Source organism: Watersipora subatra, chromosome 1, assembly GCF_963576615.1.
Source record: "Watersipora subatra chromosome 1, tzWatSuba1.1, whole genome shotgun sequence".
Lineage (NCBI taxonomy): Eukaryota > Metazoa > Bryozoa > Gymnolaemata > Cheilostomatida > Watersiporidae > Watersipora > Watersipora subatra.
Window position 1 is genome coordinate 72305381 of NC_088708.1, and position 19787 is coordinate 72325167.

Genomic DNA, 19787 nt, shown 5'->3' on the forward strand with positions numbered 1-19787 from the left:
GACCTAGGCTTATATATCCGACCGTACTTGCTTATGCATTTTTCTAATCATGAATAATCCCCACGAGGTTTCGCCAATTTGTCATGAAAGGAGTACTCTAGTTTAGTAAGGGTAAATGAATTAGAGTCTAACTATGTAAACCTAACATTACGCCATTGGTTTCATTGAAACCTTGTCGATTTTATTTTTATGCCGGACAACAGCTTTTCTAATTTTGCATACACTCTGAAAGTTTTGTACATGTACTATTATTTAACCGCTCTATTTTTATTTTCCTAGCAATTTGAGATTATTAGTACATTTTCCTTCTACTTATTGGAAATTCATAGTTTTACTGTAGCAAATAGGTCAGTTAGAGCTAATTCAAATAGCAATTCCAATATGATGTAGTGATGCACACATTACTGAGAAAACCAACAAAGCTTCGAAGGTTCTTGGATGCACATACCTGCCAACTCTCACGCATTGGGCGTGAGACTCACGCAATCACCCCAAAGAAAAAATGAAAATGCGTGAGATTTTTGCCCCAATTTCCACAATTTTGTATATACTATCATCGATACATCAATTGCCCCAAAACCAAATCTCACGCATTGCCCCACTCTTGGGTTGGCAGGTCTGTGGATGCATCAAACACACCCTATACGATGCACCATCACAGTCTAAACAACTTGCTTATACAGCTTTGTGTCGTCCTGTGCTGGAATATGCTTGTACAGTATGGGATCCGGGTGACAGACAGACAGTACTTTAGTATGGTTATTAAACCCTCATTAAGCAACAGATCACTAGCACTTTTATTCAAATTCAAAACGCAACTGAATAGTCCATGTACATAGTCTAACACAAAGTCATTGCATCAAGCATGGCGTAATGTAAGCGTTGCAATAGGCTGTACATTCTACATAGGCAATAGGCAATACATTCTACATCTCCTCTTGATCTGAAGATCAACTGTTGTAAAACCATACGGCATAAAATCTAATAGATCTCAGGATTAACTGACTTGTACAACCATTACAGCACAAAATTTGATAACCATGTAGGAAGACGTCTATCTCGAACAGGTCTGTTTTCAAAGTCACTATTTTGATTGAGATCAGAGTCAACAGGCTCTCGATTCAACTGAGCATTATTATCAAGCAGGTCTGAAATACTAAACTCAACTTCGACCTGATTAGAGTCTCTAGTTGGCCTAGTTGATACATGTGTACCATTTGCAATGTCGTCTTGATGAGCCGATATAAGGTCAGACACATGCCTATTTGTGCCATCGACTTCAACCAAAGTGCTAGAATTTATTTTTGTCACTTTTCTGCATTTCCACTTATCAAAGCACCTAGCATTAGCTGGCTTGACATGAACAGTGTCTCCAACTTTGTATGGATTTTGGCTTTTGTGGTATTTCTGTCGATTTGGTTGCCCCTGGTAAGTCACTGCGATAGCTGTATAGTTCTTCCACAGGCACTATACCATTGAAGTTTGGTGAATTGTTACACCAATATGCCATTTCTTCAGGTCCTTTACCAGTTCTCATGACTGCTCTCTTTATAGTACGGTGATGTCTTTCAATTATTCCATTTCCAGTAGGTTTATAGGCACAGCTGAGGATCTGCTCTACACTCCATTTCTGCAGAAACTCTTTCATTCTAGCGCTTGTGAAACATGGATCATTGTCACTCGGAAACTGCTTAGGAGGTCCACATTCTTGAAACACATTGTCCAACTATTTGATTACTACGTCTGATGTTTCATTAGCCAGTTTGAACCAAAGAGAAAACCTGCTAGGCCCACAATCAATAATAGTCAGATAAGGTCGACCGTTTGCATGAGTGATATGTGATGCAAGGCGCTCTCATACATTTGCTACGTTTAGCTGACCATGATCCCATTTGATTGGATTAGGATCTACACTGTTACACATAAGACAAGTTTTCACTACTTTCTCAACTATGTCTTTCTTGATCGTTTGTCCAAGCCTTTTCTGTGCCAAGTACAAGGTTTTGCTGACACCAAAGTGGGGGTCTTGATGAACTTTCTTTACGTTTTCTATCTCATCTGTGTTAGAAAGTACAAGCCCTGAGCATGCAACAACTTGTAGCCATTTTTTTGGTACTCTGGTTAGGACATCCGACTTGTTCTCACTTGATGGAACAAGTTTGATCATTAGTGTTAGCCCATATTCATCGATCAGCTGACCAATAATTTCAAGTCTACGTCGAATGATCAACTCACTGAGGCCAGTAACCTTAGGCCTTTTGGTCTCTTCTATCACTGAATTTATCCACCCATAAACGGTAGCTGAATCTGTGATCACTTGCACATTTGTCATTTTCCACTTTAGCGCTAGGTTGATTCGTTTCAATGCAGCTTCTAGCTCAGCCACATTTATATGAGCACCATCATCCTCTTTACATAGCCATGCTGCCTCCTCAACAGTGTAACCATCTACCTCCAGAGACACTCCGAGAGCCAAGTTGCTGGCGTCACATCACACAGTACACTGAGAGGTCTTCTTGACATCATACTTGCCTCTCACTGGGTCTTGCTCTTGTACTTTTTGAAATATCTCATCCGACAAAGATTTCACAGAACTTGGAACTGGTTCAGACCAGCCTATGTCATTGGTCAATTTCTTTACATAGCTACAAGCAACTCTTAACCATCCAGCAACTGGGTAATGTCCAGCTAGTTTGCCACAGATGGAAAAAATGTCTCTTTTCGTAACCTTTTCTGAAACTACTGGCAAATCACCATCTCACTTCCAGTTGTACTGATCATCTTCTGCATTGTTTACTCTAAGACCCAACACACAAGTATCTGATAGTGTCAATGGGTCTTTTGCCACAAGTCCAAGCTTTAGTAAGTGAGCTCTAACAACATCAGCTTGAACCACCTCCTCGTTTACCCAAATGTCATCAATGTAGTGATCAGTTCCATTGCAAATCTGTTCATCCAATGACAGCACTTTATCTATGATCTTGGACATTATCTTGGGAGCAACATTCAAACCAAATCCTATGCGTGTCATTACATACGTTTTACTTCTGTACTTCACTGCCTGGAATCTTTTTAGACTGGGCTCTATATGAATTTGTAGATAAGCCTTCTTCAAATCTAACAGACATGCTTTGCTTCCCCCTAACCTCCAATTTCGCAGTTTTTCTTGGCAAGTTGCAGTCTCAACACCTGGATTACTGTGAATATAGTTGTTTAGTTCACAGTAATCCATAACTGGGCGAATCTTATTGGGCTTGTTTGGTTGTTTTGCAGCCATCAATGGAATTATCCCCTCTACATGGCCATGGACTGTGTTATCATATAACTCCAGCCATTCATCATCTATCCAGCGTTGCACTTCTTCATCAAACTTTTTTCTGTCATCATCATTTATCTTGTATTCAGAGCAATTATTTTGTAGAATCAGTTCATCATCTTTCCATTTCCATTTGACAAACCATGCACTACCATCAAACCATGCTATGAAATATTTATCATCAATCTCTAAACTACTCTGGTGTCTTGAGCCAACACTTATCACTGGCACCTCACCACCAAACTTAACACCATTGTGAACATCAACAGTAACTCCACAGTGTTTAGGAATAGCATCCATTCCCAATATCACTTGTGCTCCACCTACTAGTGCGGGCACAATCAAGCACTGCAGAGGAAGCTCTTCATTTCCTGTGACATTGACTTCTAAAACAGCTTCATCCTAACACTCAGTAGTTTTACCGTTTAACATGCTGACAATTCGAACAGGACCACTAGGCTTTTTACCCAATTTAACACAAAAATCATCTAAAACCACAGTCTGTTCGCAACCAGTATCTACAAGAGCTCTTGTCGATACTTTTTTTACATATATATCAACAAATGGTAGCGCCTCTTTGTTCAGTGACTTGTAGCGGGGAGAGTAGCCGGTTCAGACACTCCCCCATTCTCGTTTCCCTTAGCCTTAGGGCAATTCGTAGCTATGTGATTTCCAAGCTCTTGACAGTTGTAACACTTTATTAGCCTTTTTGCACCCTTCACAACCTTGGATGGGCGCTGGTGGGCTCCATGACCTCTGCCAGTACAAATTGAACAAATCTGTCCAGCAGGTTTTGAGCCTACATACCCCATTGCACAGACTCCTTGTGCTCCACCATTGCTAGACATAATTATTCTTGCTCTAGTGGCCAACTCTGACAATGAAAGTTTTTCAACTGCTGAAATGGATTTTATATGGGTAGCTACATCAATTGGTAACCCAGCCACAAAAGCACACTTCAACAAGGGTTCTGGTACTGTTTGGCCAATCAGAGCTACTAGCCTACGCAAATCTGCCAGGTAGACATCAACAGTTTCTCCTTCTTTGTATATCCTTTTTTGTAGTTGTCCATATGCGCAAAAGTTATTTACTCCAAAAGCAGTCATTAGCTCCTGTTTAATCAATGCATAATCCTTTTTAGTGTTGGCTGACAGTTGTTTATAAATGGCGAATGCCGGTCCAGACAGAAAGAGTGGCACAAAAGATTTCAACTCCGTAACATTCTGCAGCTCAGCTACAAGCTCTAACTTATCACACCACTCAGAAAATTCACCACTCTTCTCTGCGTCTTCATAGGTTTTAATCAAGTCTGAAGGTTTCACTGCCATTATTGTCACAGTTTTGCCAAAATAGTTTGTGGTATGTTTATTAAACACTCATTAAGCAACAGATCACTAGCACTTTTATTCAAATTCAAAACGCAACTGAATAGTCCATGTACATAGTCTAACACAAAGTCATTGCATCAAGCAAGACGTAATGTAAGCATTGCAATAGGCTGTACATTCTACATAGGCAATAGGCAATACAAGTACATAACTTGGAGATTGTTCAAAACCGAGCAACACGATTCATAGCCAATCTTCAAGGTAGAGATAGTGTCAGCAACACCCGTGAAAAGCTAGGTTTACCATCGCTTGAATCCAGAAGAAGAAATCAGAGAGTAGCTTTACTGATGAAGATTCTATCACGTGAAAGTAAGCATAATGTGCTAGCTTCTGCTTATGATGAGCTTACTACTGACAGAAAGGAGACTGCCATAATCACACGTGCTGCTGCCCGTGGTAAACCAACATCAATATATGCTGTGACTCGCCTCTTTCATAACAGTTTCTTACCCAAAACCGTTAGACTTAAATCTCAGACTGAAACATAACTTAGCCTAATTCTGGAATCTAGGTGAACCAAAGTCTTAACCAAATTTTTACTTCTGAGACACTTTCTCAAGGCCCCTGGGGCTAATTACAAGTGTACTATTACCATAGATATAAAAATCTAAATTGGCCAATATCAGCTATTCCCATTGGTTGTCTTGTCAGACTTAAATAGCATGACGTTACGTCTTTGTATTGTACCTAATGCTTGGCTGCTCTGTTGTTTACAATGGAGCTAATGAGAAGGTGACAAAATCACATTTATTTTCACATAAAAACCTTCTTGGATACATAATCCAGTAAGCCAAAGCGATTCTGTGATAATATCTGATAACCACCATAGATTAAAACTATAAAAGTTGTGAAAAGTTGCACACAAATCATGAGCCATCAGGGCTTTATTTGCCAACTCCTCTCCTATCCCCCTTCTCTCTTTTCGCCTTCTCTCTTCTCCTAAGATGAAGTGAGAAGGGGAAAAGAGAAAAGAGGGAAAGGAGAGGGGGGGGGGGGGCAAATAGCCCACCCACCTGAAGAGCCAGACCCTGGTTAGGTAAATAGACTAATGTCATGCTGAACTAACCATGACTAAATATGATGAGTATGCAAGTATGTCTTAAGTCAAAAATGAGACAGAATGATTATTTTACAACTGGCTATGTATCTCGGTCACTAAAGCTGAAGTGTAATGATTGTATCACTAGCATCGTGGATGTTACCAACTATGATGTCAACCAAGCAACGAATTCCCTAATCACAGTTAGGAATGTGGTGGCTTGACTTAGTTTTCGCCTGTGGTGATTGAGGTTTGCAACCACAGTGAGAAAGCTATGAGAGTCTTGCTTAGTAGTGCAGAATTGGTGACAAACTTTCCCAAGCTAGCACTAATTGCCGCTATGGAGAGGTTGCTGAGGTTCAACATCATGCTATTGTTTAAATGTAATCTTCATGCTAGTAGCCTAGCTCGTGAGATAGCAAAGAGATATATTTCGATTAGGGCACATTATGAAGATAAGATTAGAGCTGGCACGGGTAGCTCGTCTAGTCTTGACCCTCCGGGTCAGAGGTGCCCTGGTCAGGCCACCCGACCCTCGGGTCTTCTTATACAAAAACACGGGTAGGTTTATTGCTAAATGAGAGCGATTGTATATCGCTTTTTAAGTGCGATTGAAATGGAGTCGCGTATAGTCCTTGCGCGAAAGGCCCAGGCGAAATAAAACAAGGTGAGTTCAGACTATATTTTTACGTCTGTGACAATAGTCTTTGGACTATAGGTTTCACAATGTTTTTCGGCAAGAAATAATCAACATGTCGGTGGTCTGGGAGTTTATGAAGAAGCCGGTCAAGAAAGGGAAATACCAAGTTATTTGTACAATATGCGAAAGCAAGTTAAGTTACAAAGAAGGGTCCACCTCAATACTATTGAGGCATTTACAACGAAGGCATCCCGAGGAACTTAAAAGCGTGTCTAAGAACCTTCAATCCAGCAAATCTATTTTATTTTTAGTTTCTTTCACTAATACCAGAAGTTTTAGGGAAGTGATGGATTTTTGCTTTCCACTATGCTGGGTTATCCATTTCTATATTTGCAAAGTATTTCTTAAAGGTTGACTTGCAACAAAATTCACACTACAGTTATTTGATATGAAAAGTTTCACCATGTCTTACTCTGTTGTGTTGTAGGTGCAAAATATGTGGAAAGGTGATTACAAGCTCTTAAAAGCTCAAAAATGAACAGAAAATCGCAGCCATACGAGACCGCCGTAGTTTGGATTCCCTTTCCAAAACGGCTAAAATGTGATGTAGTTGTGAGAAATGGTTGCTGTTTACACTTTCATGAAACCTAATTCGTCGAAATATTTTCACAAATATACTTCACGCATTCAATAAAACCATGTCTATTGTTCTTACGCGTCTGTTTTAGCGTCATCGTAATGCTATCACTTTTAGCAGTGATATCCTACGACTTACTGTAAAAATTTGTTTAATTTTTTAGCCTTAGCTTGAAGGAGTACATATCATTGTCTGATAATCATGACGAGCCTGTTGGTCACTTGTGATAATCGAAAAGTACTGCAGAAATTATTTGCGAAGTATTGGGTCACATGATCAGATTACGACTTGCCAATTAGACCAAACCGAAACAAAACTGTAAAGTAGCGAGCATCTATATTTGATATGGGGTCTTCGGTAAAATCCGAAGTGTTTGTCATAAACTAGTGCTACGATAAGTTTTACATTGAGCTTTTTATTGGCCTTTCAGTTCACATGAGAACATCACATGACAAGACAATAAATAAATTTCATGACTACGTCAGAGAAATAAAGAGATTCCAATCTATGGCGGCTTTTCGTTTTTGAGCTTTTAAGAGCTTGTAATCACATTTCCACATATTTGGCACCTACAACACAACAGAGTAAGACATGGTGAATCTTTTGATACCAAATAACTGTAATGTGAATTTTATGGCAAGTCAACATTGGGGAGAAGGGGAAGGAAAAAAGAGAGAAGAGGGATAGGAGAGGGGGTGGCAAATAAAGCCCTGATGGCTCATGATTTGTGCGCAACATTTCATCACTTTTATTGTTTTAATCTATGGTGTTTATCAGATATTGTCACAGAATCGCTTTGGTTCACTGGATTATGTATCCAAGAAGGTTTTTATGTGAAATAAATGTGATTTTGTCACCTTCTCATTAGCTCCATTGTAAACAACTGTGCAGTCAAGCATTAGGTACAATACAATGACGTAACATCATGCTATTTAAGTCTGACAGGCTTTTTCCCTATTGGCCAATCTAAGTTTATATATCTATGACTATTACTATCGATCAATCAATGAATATAAAAATTTATAAATTTAACATATAGAGCAAACTCGTAGTCACTGAAAGAATTTATATCACTGATGAGACGACTTTAAGATGTTTATAGCTCATAATCCAGTAGGAGTTTATCAATAACATGGAATAACATGGCTTAAATGGTAGCACAAATCATCAACTTTTTGCACTGCCAAAGACACTTTAAATAAATATATAGACAAATCTGATAATGCATTGCATGCATTTTCTTCAATATTGACTCATGGTAACAGATTGTAAGTATTCATATTTTTAGTGTTTTTATCTTTGCGCATGCAGCAATTTCTCGACCACTAGAATAGTTTTTACTATGCCGACTACATATATATATATATATATATAGCTTAATAATTCAATAACAATTTTTGTTGTTGCAGCTATGTATATGCAGTGAGTACATGACTGTTAATGGTCCTGGCAGTTTAGTGCGTTGTATTTACTACTTAGTTTGTCAAATTCATCCCATTTTTCTTTTTCGCAGGATATATAAAAAATTGGGTCTGCTGCTGCAAATACCAAATTTGTAGATTTTTTGGTCATGTACAATAAGTTTTGTTCAAACCATCTCTTTTGATTTATGTGGTAATCACTTCACGTTAAAGCATTGTACAAACAACTATGAATTAGCTGATGGTAAAACCTGTTTTATATTTACGCTGCCTTCCCAGTCATCAATATCACAGCTTATATACCCTGTTCCTAAAAAAATAACCACTAAGCGCTAGTGATCTTGGTCTGACGGTATAAGAATTGCAATTGGTAATATGTTCATATCTCTCAACGTGTTTTTCTTAAAAAAACAGTTCCTCTTTTAATAGCCTATGATACACCAAATGAAACATGTGCGATTATTATTGGCAGGAAGTCTATGAATTTGAACATTCAGTACGCCCACCTATTCCCACATTCAGCACACCCATTTTTGAATATTTTGCTACATATGAGCTTATATATTATGCCTTGGTCATACATTTTAATTTGACATGCCTCTTATTTCAAATACACCAGTCGATCCAGATGCTGATCTTTCGATATTTTGCTACAAACTTGCTCGATCAAGATCATTGCGTCGGTTGAGTTGCGTGGTAGGGTTGTATACTAAATGTCATATACATGTATTTACCGTAAAATCTTTATTTGATTACCATGGCGCTCTATTTTTAAACCCTTTGCTCAGTGTTGCACTTTAATAGAGTTGGCGTTCAAATAAAAGGTGCATTGTATTTTTCAAGCACTTCGTCAGAATTTTTAGAAGATAAATTTAACCCTTTCACGGGCGAATCAAAGGTCACCTATATTTTGCACTCTCCTTCTGGCGGAGCGATACTAAGCCTTCGGGTGAAAAAAATCTGCTAACTTAACCTCTAAATTGTCATAGATCTCTAAATAAATATGCATGCGAAGCTGATACTTTTCTCTACCAGCTGATATCTATTGCTTACGATTAACCTATGATGATCTTATAGCCTGCATTGCATTTTGTTGGAGCTTTCAATTTTATTTCATTCTAACTTTGAAGGCATATTTTCATTTTACATAGTATAACTATATTTAATAAGGTTGCGTAAAAGCTTGTTGATTTCATTGACAAGTTTGCTGCAGTTTGCAACAAAAACTGGTTTTTTATGTGCAATAATAAAAGAGTTACAAGCGTTAACCCATATTAAGCTGTGTTTACGTTGCCGCAATGATGCTCTGAAATAATATGCTATAAATCTGAAAATTTGTAAGTTATACAAAAATAATAATTCATCAAATGCTACAAATATATATTCAAGAACAAGTGACATAAACAAACCATATTTATAACTCATTCAGAAACTAAAATTAACATTTTAAAACCAAAATTAACATCTTTAAAATATAAATATTAGCATCATTTGCTCAGTCCGTTCTTATTGTTGTTTTCATTTGGAACCACTCTGTATTCTTCTTGCTGTTCAATACTTCCACAGTGTCTTCTGACCTCATCTTCTGTGTAGTGGCGGTCAAATAGTGGCAGTCAAATAGAAGTGGCGTTTAATTAAACGGTGGCGCTCTATTTTTCAACACCTCGTCCATAGTGGCTCTCAAATAGAGGTGGCGCTCAAATAGAGGTGGCATTCAAATAAAAGTTCTGTTCAAATACAGGCTTAACGATATTTGTTTATTTTTAGTAAAACAAAAAGTTAATACAGTATCTTAATTTTTGAATGATAGTAAGTAGAAGTGCCATGCCACATTCGTAGCATGCAATTGATTTAAATAATTCTCATTACTGTTACCATTAATCTGGAAACTATTTGCATCCTGACTGGATCGTCCAAATTGTTAACTAATTTTATCAGTTTCATTGCACAGGTATGAATAAAATATTTTGACAGTATCAGAGTTCATTAGATACTTACATGTATATTTGAGTCTTCGAAACTTTCAGTGTGTGATATCTGTTGGTATGATAGGCCAAGCAAGTATTGTTGTGATCAATGGTGGATTTGTATGAAGTCTCTAAAATTTTAGATTTAGTTGAAAAGAAACGCTGCCAATATTGAACGAGATAGCTAACTTTTATATTGGTGCTCATACCAATTGAAAGAGCATCTCTAATTTCAATTTAAGATAGGGCGCACTTGTAGGGAGAGCACCATAACTATAAAGGTGCACTCGAGATATTCAATATATTTTCCATAAAATTAGTGTATTAAAAATTTATAGTGGGATATTGGCGACCTCATCGCTGAACATGGAGTACAAGATTTATTTTATTGTCTGTTCATTAAACAAACTGGAAACAAAGTGTGTGTTATTACAAGTGATGTATAATATAAACAAGAGTTGTCTTCTCTTTCATTTTAATGAAAGCCGGAAAAAAGGAGTAAACCTTTTGTACATCATGTCGTATGTTATCTCTGCAAACAGAAAGCTGGTCCAAAACCATTACTTTAACCAATTGTATTGATGAAACCTCCATAAGCAGTTCACAATTTTCTTGATTATATAAAACAATAAAGTGGCAACTTTCCTCAGTTTTCATTATGGTGTTCTCTACCCCAGGACAGATGTAGGTTTACACTCACTGCCATTTTATCATCTTGCTCCAAGTTTAAAAAGTCGTAACCATAAATTTTCTCTCATATTTTCTTTTTCTCCGACACCGATCAAGACTCCTTCCCCCGAAAAAGTAATCCTCGGGTGCAATCATTTTTGTTCAATTACTGTTTTAAATTTAAAATTAAATTAAAACAGTAAATTTAAATTTACTGTTTTAAATCTGTTTTCCTTTAGCTCTTCTTTACATCTAATTCTGTTGGTTCCAAATCCGAAAGCCTTTGAGATATTCAAATTTGATCAAACTATCAAGTTTAGCAATTGGTTGCCATGATGTTTGCAATTGCTGTGCTATTACCAGAGAGCTCTCGCAACTTATTGATGTTCTCTCTCTGCAAAATATGCATGTCTTTATTGTTTTTGTTTTGGTTTGTTATATAGTTTATATTGATAGTTTTCACTGGCCTGGCTAAATTCATTTAAGATATTTGTATGCAGTTTGACTAGAACTACACGCTTTTGTAAAATCCTTGTTTAATTTTGTTTTGTTAAATATCACAAAATTTTAGTAGTACCATTTTATCTCAATCATTACTCAGCTCACATTTTCAATATCTTACGGTCACCGCAGGATTGTTCATACTGAAGTCTATGGGACAATCACTGAAATGATTGAACATCTACAAATATTCTGATTCAGACTAGAAAATATTCTCACGACCAAACATGAGCGAAGCGAGTGTTTGGGAGCTTTATGATAAATGCATATGTGCACACAACTCCTGAAACGTATCTACCGACAGCCATACCCAAACCCTTCTACCGAAATCCCATCAAAAAATTTAACCATTTTTCTTTCGAGTCGTTCAAGAATAATAATGATACAAAACACGTATACACCTATTTAAATATGTTACCAAGTCTTTGAAAATTGTCGACAATATCTCAAAACTCACCCTTCTGATCGGATGATACATAACTAGAAAGATTAATTTGTGCTAAAATCGCGTTTAAAACCTGACTAACCTTTTTAATCAAAATTAAGACCGACCAACAACTTGCCCATAAAGCCATGCGCGAGAGAAATATATCACCCCGAAAACTCTCGTGAGAGAAGTCAAGAAAGCACGATTGTGCCGCGATATATGACATTATCAAAACCACAGCCGTATAGCTTCGGAGTCCCCCATCAAAAACTGGAAACAAAAACGCTTGTTTTCAAACAAACCCGATCGACATACTGATCTCTAATGGAATATTCTTACCTCGCTCTCAACATCTCACTTTTTTGCATTTACTTTATTTTTTTTTAATTTGTAGTTTCTTGTAGAAAATCTTGTCTTTTTTTGAAGTTCTTGTCCTCTTTCAAATGGTGTATGATACAACAATCAACTTTAAAGCAACTGCCAATGAGAGTAATTTTTGTTGGTTAATGCTGCGGTCTCCCATTATACCTTACGGTTTATAAAAATAGTTGGCGCGGCTTATTTGTTTGGAAACGAGCGAGCTCCCATATACGCTTCCGTTTGTCGCGGAACTCTGTAAAACTATACGGCTCTGATCAAAACAAGGAAGTAGCTTTGTTGATATTTGGTACTCCGTCTTCCAAGCTTCAGTTCATGATTGAGCAGTTGTTTATAGAAAAATGCAATGTCGCTGCAGATAATCTAAATTTTGGTAACTGATCTTTTTTCTCAACGCCAAGAACAAAAATTAACTCAGTTTTTGTGTGTGTACCATTGAATGGAGTGAACTTACATGTATACTCTCACTCTGGGTGGTAAGCTATGAAAATGCCTTTGGCTTGACTGATCTAATAAGGATCTAAATGAATAGCACTGCTGGTATACAACTGGTGCAGAATTTTTACATGCCACAACTCACATACACCTTCGCATTTCATCATGTGACTTTTGAAACATATCAGTTGTAATAGTAAGTAACAATGTCAAACTAATAATTCTTGGTCAAATCAAGTCAGCTGTGACCTATATAGACAATTATTGGCACAAATGCAGGCGTCAAACCATCAAGAGGCTCAGTTTTATCATCATGACAATTGGCCAGGCTGTATTTTCATATCTTTTCACAAAACCCAAAAGCGTCGTAATCCTTACAATTGCTACAGCATAAATTAGTAGAGTTTGACTAACAACGTCTGGTGTTAACCATTAAAAAGACTCGTGTTTGTGCCTCATCCAGGAATCATGTCCGCTTTATGATGTGGCTGATTGGGGTATAAAATTCGAGATGAAGTTTGAAAGTTGAAAACACTTGTATCCAGATGTTCACTGTATTCTTTTAATAAGTTTTGATATCCATGTATATAAAAACCTTATTTGGAAATACTCCGTAAGATGCTATTCAGACTGTACAAGGATGAAGTCTCACACTTAACACACCTAAAATAATAAAACAAAATAAGTCAAACGGGTGAGCTTCTATACTGGCAGTAATGATGATAATATTGTTTGTGATATGACTTCTGGTTAAGGTTTGGTTTGGATGAAAATTAGGTTGTGAGTAGTTTAGTAGCTGTTAGCATTTTAATTTTCTATTCTATCAAGGGTCCGCTCATCGGGAACTACAATAATAACAAAAAGAAAGTATTACAAACAGAAAGTATACAGAAGTTTTAACTAACAAATGAGCCTTAAGATGTACTCACATGCATTTATTTTATTAACATCCCTTTTTAAATTGAAAAAAAACGGGTTAAAAAACATTCTGAGAACAGTATAACAAACACAAATTCAACATTGTGAAAACTATCTGTTGCTACAGCCCCCGTCAACACTTGTGCACATGTATCTAAGAGTACTGTTTAGCTGCCTCTGTCTACATCTGTTTAATACTAATTTATCTAAGAAAACTGTTTCTATTATTTTCTATATGAACTTTTTCGAAACACTTTATATGTCTCCTTTTCTATATTTCTCTTATTATATATTTCCTTTGTTATTAGTTCGTATACAAAATGCTTTACATATACTTATACAGGGCCTACATATAAATCTATTTACAACATTATTCTATATAATATACCATTATTCCAGTTTATTATTTTATATACAACTTTACATTCCCCATATACTTTCCATTCACAACATTCCTAACATTTTTCTATACTTGCACTTCTAAAATAGAACTTTTTCACCTTTATATATCTATTTATATTACACTACCAAATACAACTGTAATATCAACAATTAAACAATTACTCATATACCTGATTTCAACCCAAATTTACTTCCAAAATAAATTGTTAGTTGCACCTTTTTGGAGTCGTGCTCCCTCAAATTTATTTTATATCATCTCGAACAACTCTCACTTTCACTATACTCTGTCAATTCCTGCTTACAACTACTTTTTCAACAACCAGCAGTACCCTTTCTTTTTTCCATTATCACTTTGGTCGTGTTCTGTATGACAGTAGAATTTCTAGTTTATTATATTATTGTTTGGTTGAATCGAGAGGCTAGGTGAAAAAGAAAATATATGTTTTTGCGTAACCAGCATTGTCAAGTGAATGAATAATACAACCTTTACCTAAGAAATGGTAACAGCTGATATTAAATACATAACTGTACAGAGCATCTGCGGCTGCTTTACTTCACTATTGCTATTCTGCATGTACTGTGTGTGTGTATACTGTGTGTGTACTGTGTATGTGTACTGTGTGTGTGTGTGTGTGTACTGTGTTTGTGCATGTGTGTATATTCATCGAGGTTGGGACTAGCAAATGAGTATATAGTATACAATCAAATCTCTACATAGAAGGCTAAATCTTTTTTAAATTAACTTACCGATATGTCAAATCGGTCATATACTTGAATGAATATTGCTGTATGAATACATGGTACGTTGTTCAATTCATTTCGCCAGCCTAATGGTAAATAATATAGGTGGTCATAGATAGTGTTAGTCGATGTATTCTGTACAAGAGTGTAGAATTCTAAATTATCTGTAAAACCTAAATCATCCAAATTATTACTTTAGCATGAACTATAGGTTCAGAGATGATTGTAGAGATTTACTCTAGCTTGTATCATAGGTTCAGGGGTGGTTATAGAGAGTTAATTTATCCTGGACTGTAGGCTCAGAGGTAGTTATAGAGAGTTACTCTAGCTTGTATCATAGGTTCAGGGGTGGTTATAGAGAGTTAATCTATCCTGGACTGTAGGTTCAGAGGAGGTTATAGAGAGTTAATCTATCCTGGACTGTAGGTTCAGAGATGGTTATAGAGAGTTACTCTAGCATGAACTATAGGTTCAGAGGTGATTGTAGAGATTTACTCTAGCTTGTATCATAGGTTCAGAGGTGGTTATAGAGAGTTACTCTAGTCTGGACTATAGGTTCAGAGGTGGTTATACAGAGTTAATCTATCCTGGACTGTAGGCTCAGAGGTGGTTATAGAGAGTTAATCTATCCTGGACTGTAGGTTTAGAGGTAGTTATAGAGAGTTACTCTAGCCTGGACTATAGGTTCAGAGGTGGTTATAGAGAGTTACTCTAGCTTGGACTATAGGTTCAGAGGTGGTTATAGAGAGTTAATCTATCCTGGACTGTAGGTTCAGAGATGGTTATAGAGAGTTACTCTAGCTTGGACTATAGGTTCAGAGGTGATTATAGAGATTTACTCTAGCTTGGACTATAGGTTCAGAGGTGATTATAGAGATTTACTCTAGCTTGGACTATAGGTTCAGAGGTGATTATAGAGATTTGCTCTAGCTTGGACTATAGGTTCAGAGGTGGTTATAGAGATTTACTCTAGCTTGGACTATAGGTTCAGATGTGGTTATAGAGAGTTACTCTAGCTTGGACTATAGGTTCAGAGGTGATTATAGAGATTTACTTTAGCTTGGACTATAGGTTCAGAGGTGATTATAGAGATTTACTCTAGCTTGGACTATAGGTTCAGAGGTGGTTATAGAGATTTACTCTAGCTTGGACTATAGGTTCAGAGGTGGTTATAGAGATTTACTCTAGCTTGGACTATAGGTTCAGAGGTGATTATAGAGAGTTACTCTAGCTTGGACTGTAGGCTCAGAGGTAGTTATAGAGAGTTACTCTAGTCCGGACTATAGGTTCAGGGGTGATTATAGAGATTTACTCTAGCTTGGACTATAGGTTCAGAGGTGGTTATAGAGATTTACTCTAGCTTGGACTATAGGTTCAGAGGTGGTTATAGAGATTTACTTTAGCTTGGACTATAGGTTCAGAGGTGATTATAGCGATTTACTCTAGCTTGGACTATAGGTTCAGAGGTGGTTATAGAGATTTACTCTAGCTTGGACTATAGGTTCAGAGGTGATTATAGAGATTTACTCTAGCTTGGACTATAGGTTCAGAGGTGGTTATAGAGATTTACTCTAGCTTGGACTATAGGTTCAGAGGTGGTTATAGAGATTTACTCTAGCTTAGACTATAGGTTCAGAGGTGGTTATAGAGATTTACTTTAGCTTGGACTATAGGTTCAGAGGTGGTTATAGAGATTTACTCTAGCTTGGACTATAGGTTCAGAGGTGATTATAGAGATTTGCTCTAGCCCGGACTATAGGTTCAGAGGTGGTTATAGAGAGTTACTCTAGCTTGGACTATAGGTTCAGAGGTGGTTATAGAGATTTACTCTAGCTTGGACTATAGGTTCAGAGGTGGTTATAGAGATTTACTCTAGCTTGGACTATTGGTTCAGAGGTGGTTATAGAGATTTACTCTAGCCTGGACTATAGGTTTAGAGGTGGTTATAGAGATTTACTCTAGCTTGGACAAGCTAAATTTTCAACTTTGTTTTTATGCCCAGACTTTTATATTTTATTTTTGTTCTCCCAGTCTCTTCGCTTTCCCTTAAAAAATTGCAATATTTTGAAAACTTCGAAAGTAGTTTGCTGAAAATTATTTTGGGTGCAGAGTCCAATATTTGCTAAAACTTTATTTCGTGTTGGAAAATTGCGGTGTTGAAGTGATTTGAAGTAAAGATTTCACTGTGATTCAATTTAACCATAGTTTCTTTTACGATTTTAGACAAACCCAACATTTCTAATGATGGACATATCCCAGCATAAGTTTTCATCTCCTGTGAAGCTACTGAGCCAAGCTAATATGATGCCTCAGTGGATTGCAAGTCATGCATACGCCGATCTCACGGGGTTCATATCTGCCATGAATGATGCTGTCAAGGATAAAAAACTATCGGAAAAGTACCCCATATCAGCAGCGATTGAAAAATTGTCAAACGTTCTTTCTACCCTTTCCAAATGGATAGATGACATACCACCTATCGATCAGCCGCAGCGGTTTGGCAATAAGGCTTTTAAGCAGTTCTATGATAAGCTGGTTGCGGAATCTTCAACTCTTCTGGAAGAGATGCTCGATGAAAGATTTCATAGCAGCGTTTGTGAGATTAAGGTGTATCTTAATGAGGCTTTTGGAAACTCAACTAGAATAGACTATGGCACTGGTCATGAGTTTGCATTCATAGCATTTCTGTGCTGTCTTTACAAGTTAGAGATTTTGTTAGAGCCTGACAGCGTAGCAACAGTCTTCAATATATTTAATCAATACATCGGTGTGTGCAGAAAACTCCAAACGACATACAACATGGAGCCAGCTGGCAGCCATGGTGTCTGGTCGCTAGATGATTTTCACTTTCTACCATTTATTTGGGGCAGCTCACAACTAAATGGCCAATCGCGAATTTCTCCGGCCAAAGCAGTTCAAGAAGATTACTATCTCAGTTTCTACAAAGATTACATGTACCTCGCTGCTGTGAAACACATTTGCAGTGTCAAGACTGGCCCTTTTCCTGAGCACTCCAATCAACTTTGGAACATTAGTGGTGTGCCTCTTTGGAGTAAAGTCAACTCTGGCCTTATTAAGATGTACAAAGCAGAGGTTTTAGCCAAATACCCTGTCATTCAGCACTTCCTCTTTGGTAGCCTACTTACGCTAGACCCATTTAAAAATTGAGAAAATAAAAATAGTATGTTTGTTGACTTCTGTGGCTCATTCTGTTTTTAATACATGATCATTACCCTCTTTGGTATGTTATATTATTTTACATCTGCCTCTGTACTGTTGCAGACAAAATCTTGTACTAGAAGACGGACATTTTTTGTGTCGTGTGTTCCAATTAGTGATTAAGAGAAAGTTAATGCGTCTGCAGAAACCATGTGTGTACTCTCTTGTTAACCAGTGAATGCTAAATATTTTGCTAATAGACTTATCATTTTCTGGCCCTCAGCAATGATGCAAAAAAGCAAGAGCTACTTGTCTTTGCCAGCCTGTAAGAAACAATTACACTATGCATTCTCAAGGTCGCATAATCTTGCAAAACTCTTTCTAAGTTGTTTTTATTAGCTTCTTGAAACCTTTGTTTAGTATAAGCCACAATACATGTAAATTAGATATTGTAAAATGATTTCCTTCTGCTGTTGACCTCAAATTGGATTGTTGCACAATGCGAAGCTTTAGTTTCTTATCTGAGATCTTCAGCATTTGCCTTTAATCTTAGCTGTTACTAACAATGTTTTTTCAACAGCTGCATGCGATTGATATAACTTGTTATTGATATTTGAGTAAGTTATATTTGTGGTGCAGGCATGACTACAACCAGAGCACACCTATGATTACTGGTATTCTACTTTCGCTCTTAGCCTACTTTCTATTTATTGTCAGAGAAACTTCTCCTTAATTCTTTTCCTTGTTGACTATTTCGCAGTAATTGTTGTTTTTACTTCTTTGTCTTTTGCCATGATGTCTTGTTGGCATGCTAACTCCTGCTTTATTGTTTTTAAATAAATTTCCTGAAAAGATTAATTTCATCACTCCTAAGAATTTTATATGAGTTCTCCTACAAGGGCTGTGGTTATTTGAGACCAAACTCATCACATAAGGCAATGCTCCGCAGCCTCAACACTGAAATGTAGTTTGTGAAGGAATTCCTTGTGCAGACCACATCTTGGTTAATTCCTTATATGGCACAGTCAAACCTTAGTTAATACTGAGAAATTTTCAACTTGAATATTTGCTTCACATCATAGTAGACTTATCTGAGGTGTCACTATATACAGAAAAATAAAATGGGCCGGAAATAAGCTTCATACCAGATAGATATTAGCTTCATTTTTATTACTGTCATCCACAAATTTATTAGATCATTTTTACCATCATTACAAGTCATATAAATTTGACGGTTTTCAAGCGCAGTAAAATTTAGATGTGACACATGAATTCTACATCTTAATATACTAACTCCGAAACTGATAAATAATACATTTTTTAATGCAGAGACCCAGACAAGCTTTAAACATGTGCTGCAAGTTTCTTGTGGATGACTCAGCCCTAGACTGATGTGAAGTTATCTTACCTACGGTACTAGCATCGCCTCTCTAACAAGAGCTGCTTTAGTTTTATGAGCAACACAACCAAGTTAGCATAAATGTGACAGATTAGTCTAATGGATCTTTTTCCATTGAAGCCTAATCAACCCTATCAACACATTGTTAGCTTGCACATAGACTAGCAACTATTTTGTAATAACTACCACAGTGGTAGTACACATGTCGATGTACACAGTTGTAGTACACATGTCGATGTACAGTTGTAGTACAGATGTCGATATACACAGTAGTAGTACACATAGATAGTGGAAGGATATTCTCCTTTTCAACATCCTCGAATATGCTATCAAACTTCAGTTTGTAAAAC

General features: G+C 36.9%; 2 protein-coding genes across 2 annotated transcripts; one reads left to right on the forward strand and one right to left on the reverse strand.

The window, feature by feature from the left end:
* The first annotated feature begins 24 nt into the window (after positions 1-24).
* Positions 25-18890, forward strand: LOC137385983 (serine/threonine-protein phosphatase 2A activator-like). Its single transcript, XM_068072625.1, has 2 exons — positions 25-111; positions 17103-18890. Exon 2 carries the CDS (start codon positions 17121-17123, stop codon positions 18045-18047), a length of 927 nt encoding a protein of 308 aa, XP_067928726.1. The 5' UTR covers positions 25-111; positions 17103-17120; the 3' UTR covers positions 18048-18890.
* Positions 1018-3616, reverse strand: LOC137391208 (uncharacterized). The gene is made up of 4 exons (XM_068077612.1): positions 2763-3616; positions 1882-2480; positions 1378-1707; positions 1018-1277 (listed from the first exon to the last, which is right to left on the reverse strand). The coding sequence occupies exons 1-4, from the start codon at positions 3614-3616 to the stop codon at positions 1018-1020; spliced, it is 2043 nt and encodes a 680-aa protein (XP_067933713.1).
* Positions 18891-19787: the final 897 nt, after the last annotated feature.

What these genes read in the sequence shown, in the direction of transcription:
- LOC137391208 (XM_068077612.1), bottom strand. Translation starts at nt 3,616, where the DNA reads ATGGATGCTATTCCTAAACACTGTGGAGTTACTGTTGATGTTCACAAT. An exon ending in GATGATCAGTACAACTGGAA is followed by an intron (nt 2,481 to 2,762) that starts GTGAGATGGTGA and finishes ATGTGACGCCAG; the next exon opens with CAACTTGGCTCTCGGAGTGT. An exon ending in AAAGCCAAAATCCATACAAA is followed by an intron (nt 1,278 to 1,377) that starts GTTGGAGACACT and finishes CTTTGGTTGAAG; the next exon opens with TCGATGGCACAAATAGGCAT.
- LOC137385983 (XM_068072625.1), top strand. Translation starts at nt 17,121, where the DNA reads ATGATGGACATATCCCAGCATAAGTTTTCATCTCCTGTGAAGCTACTG.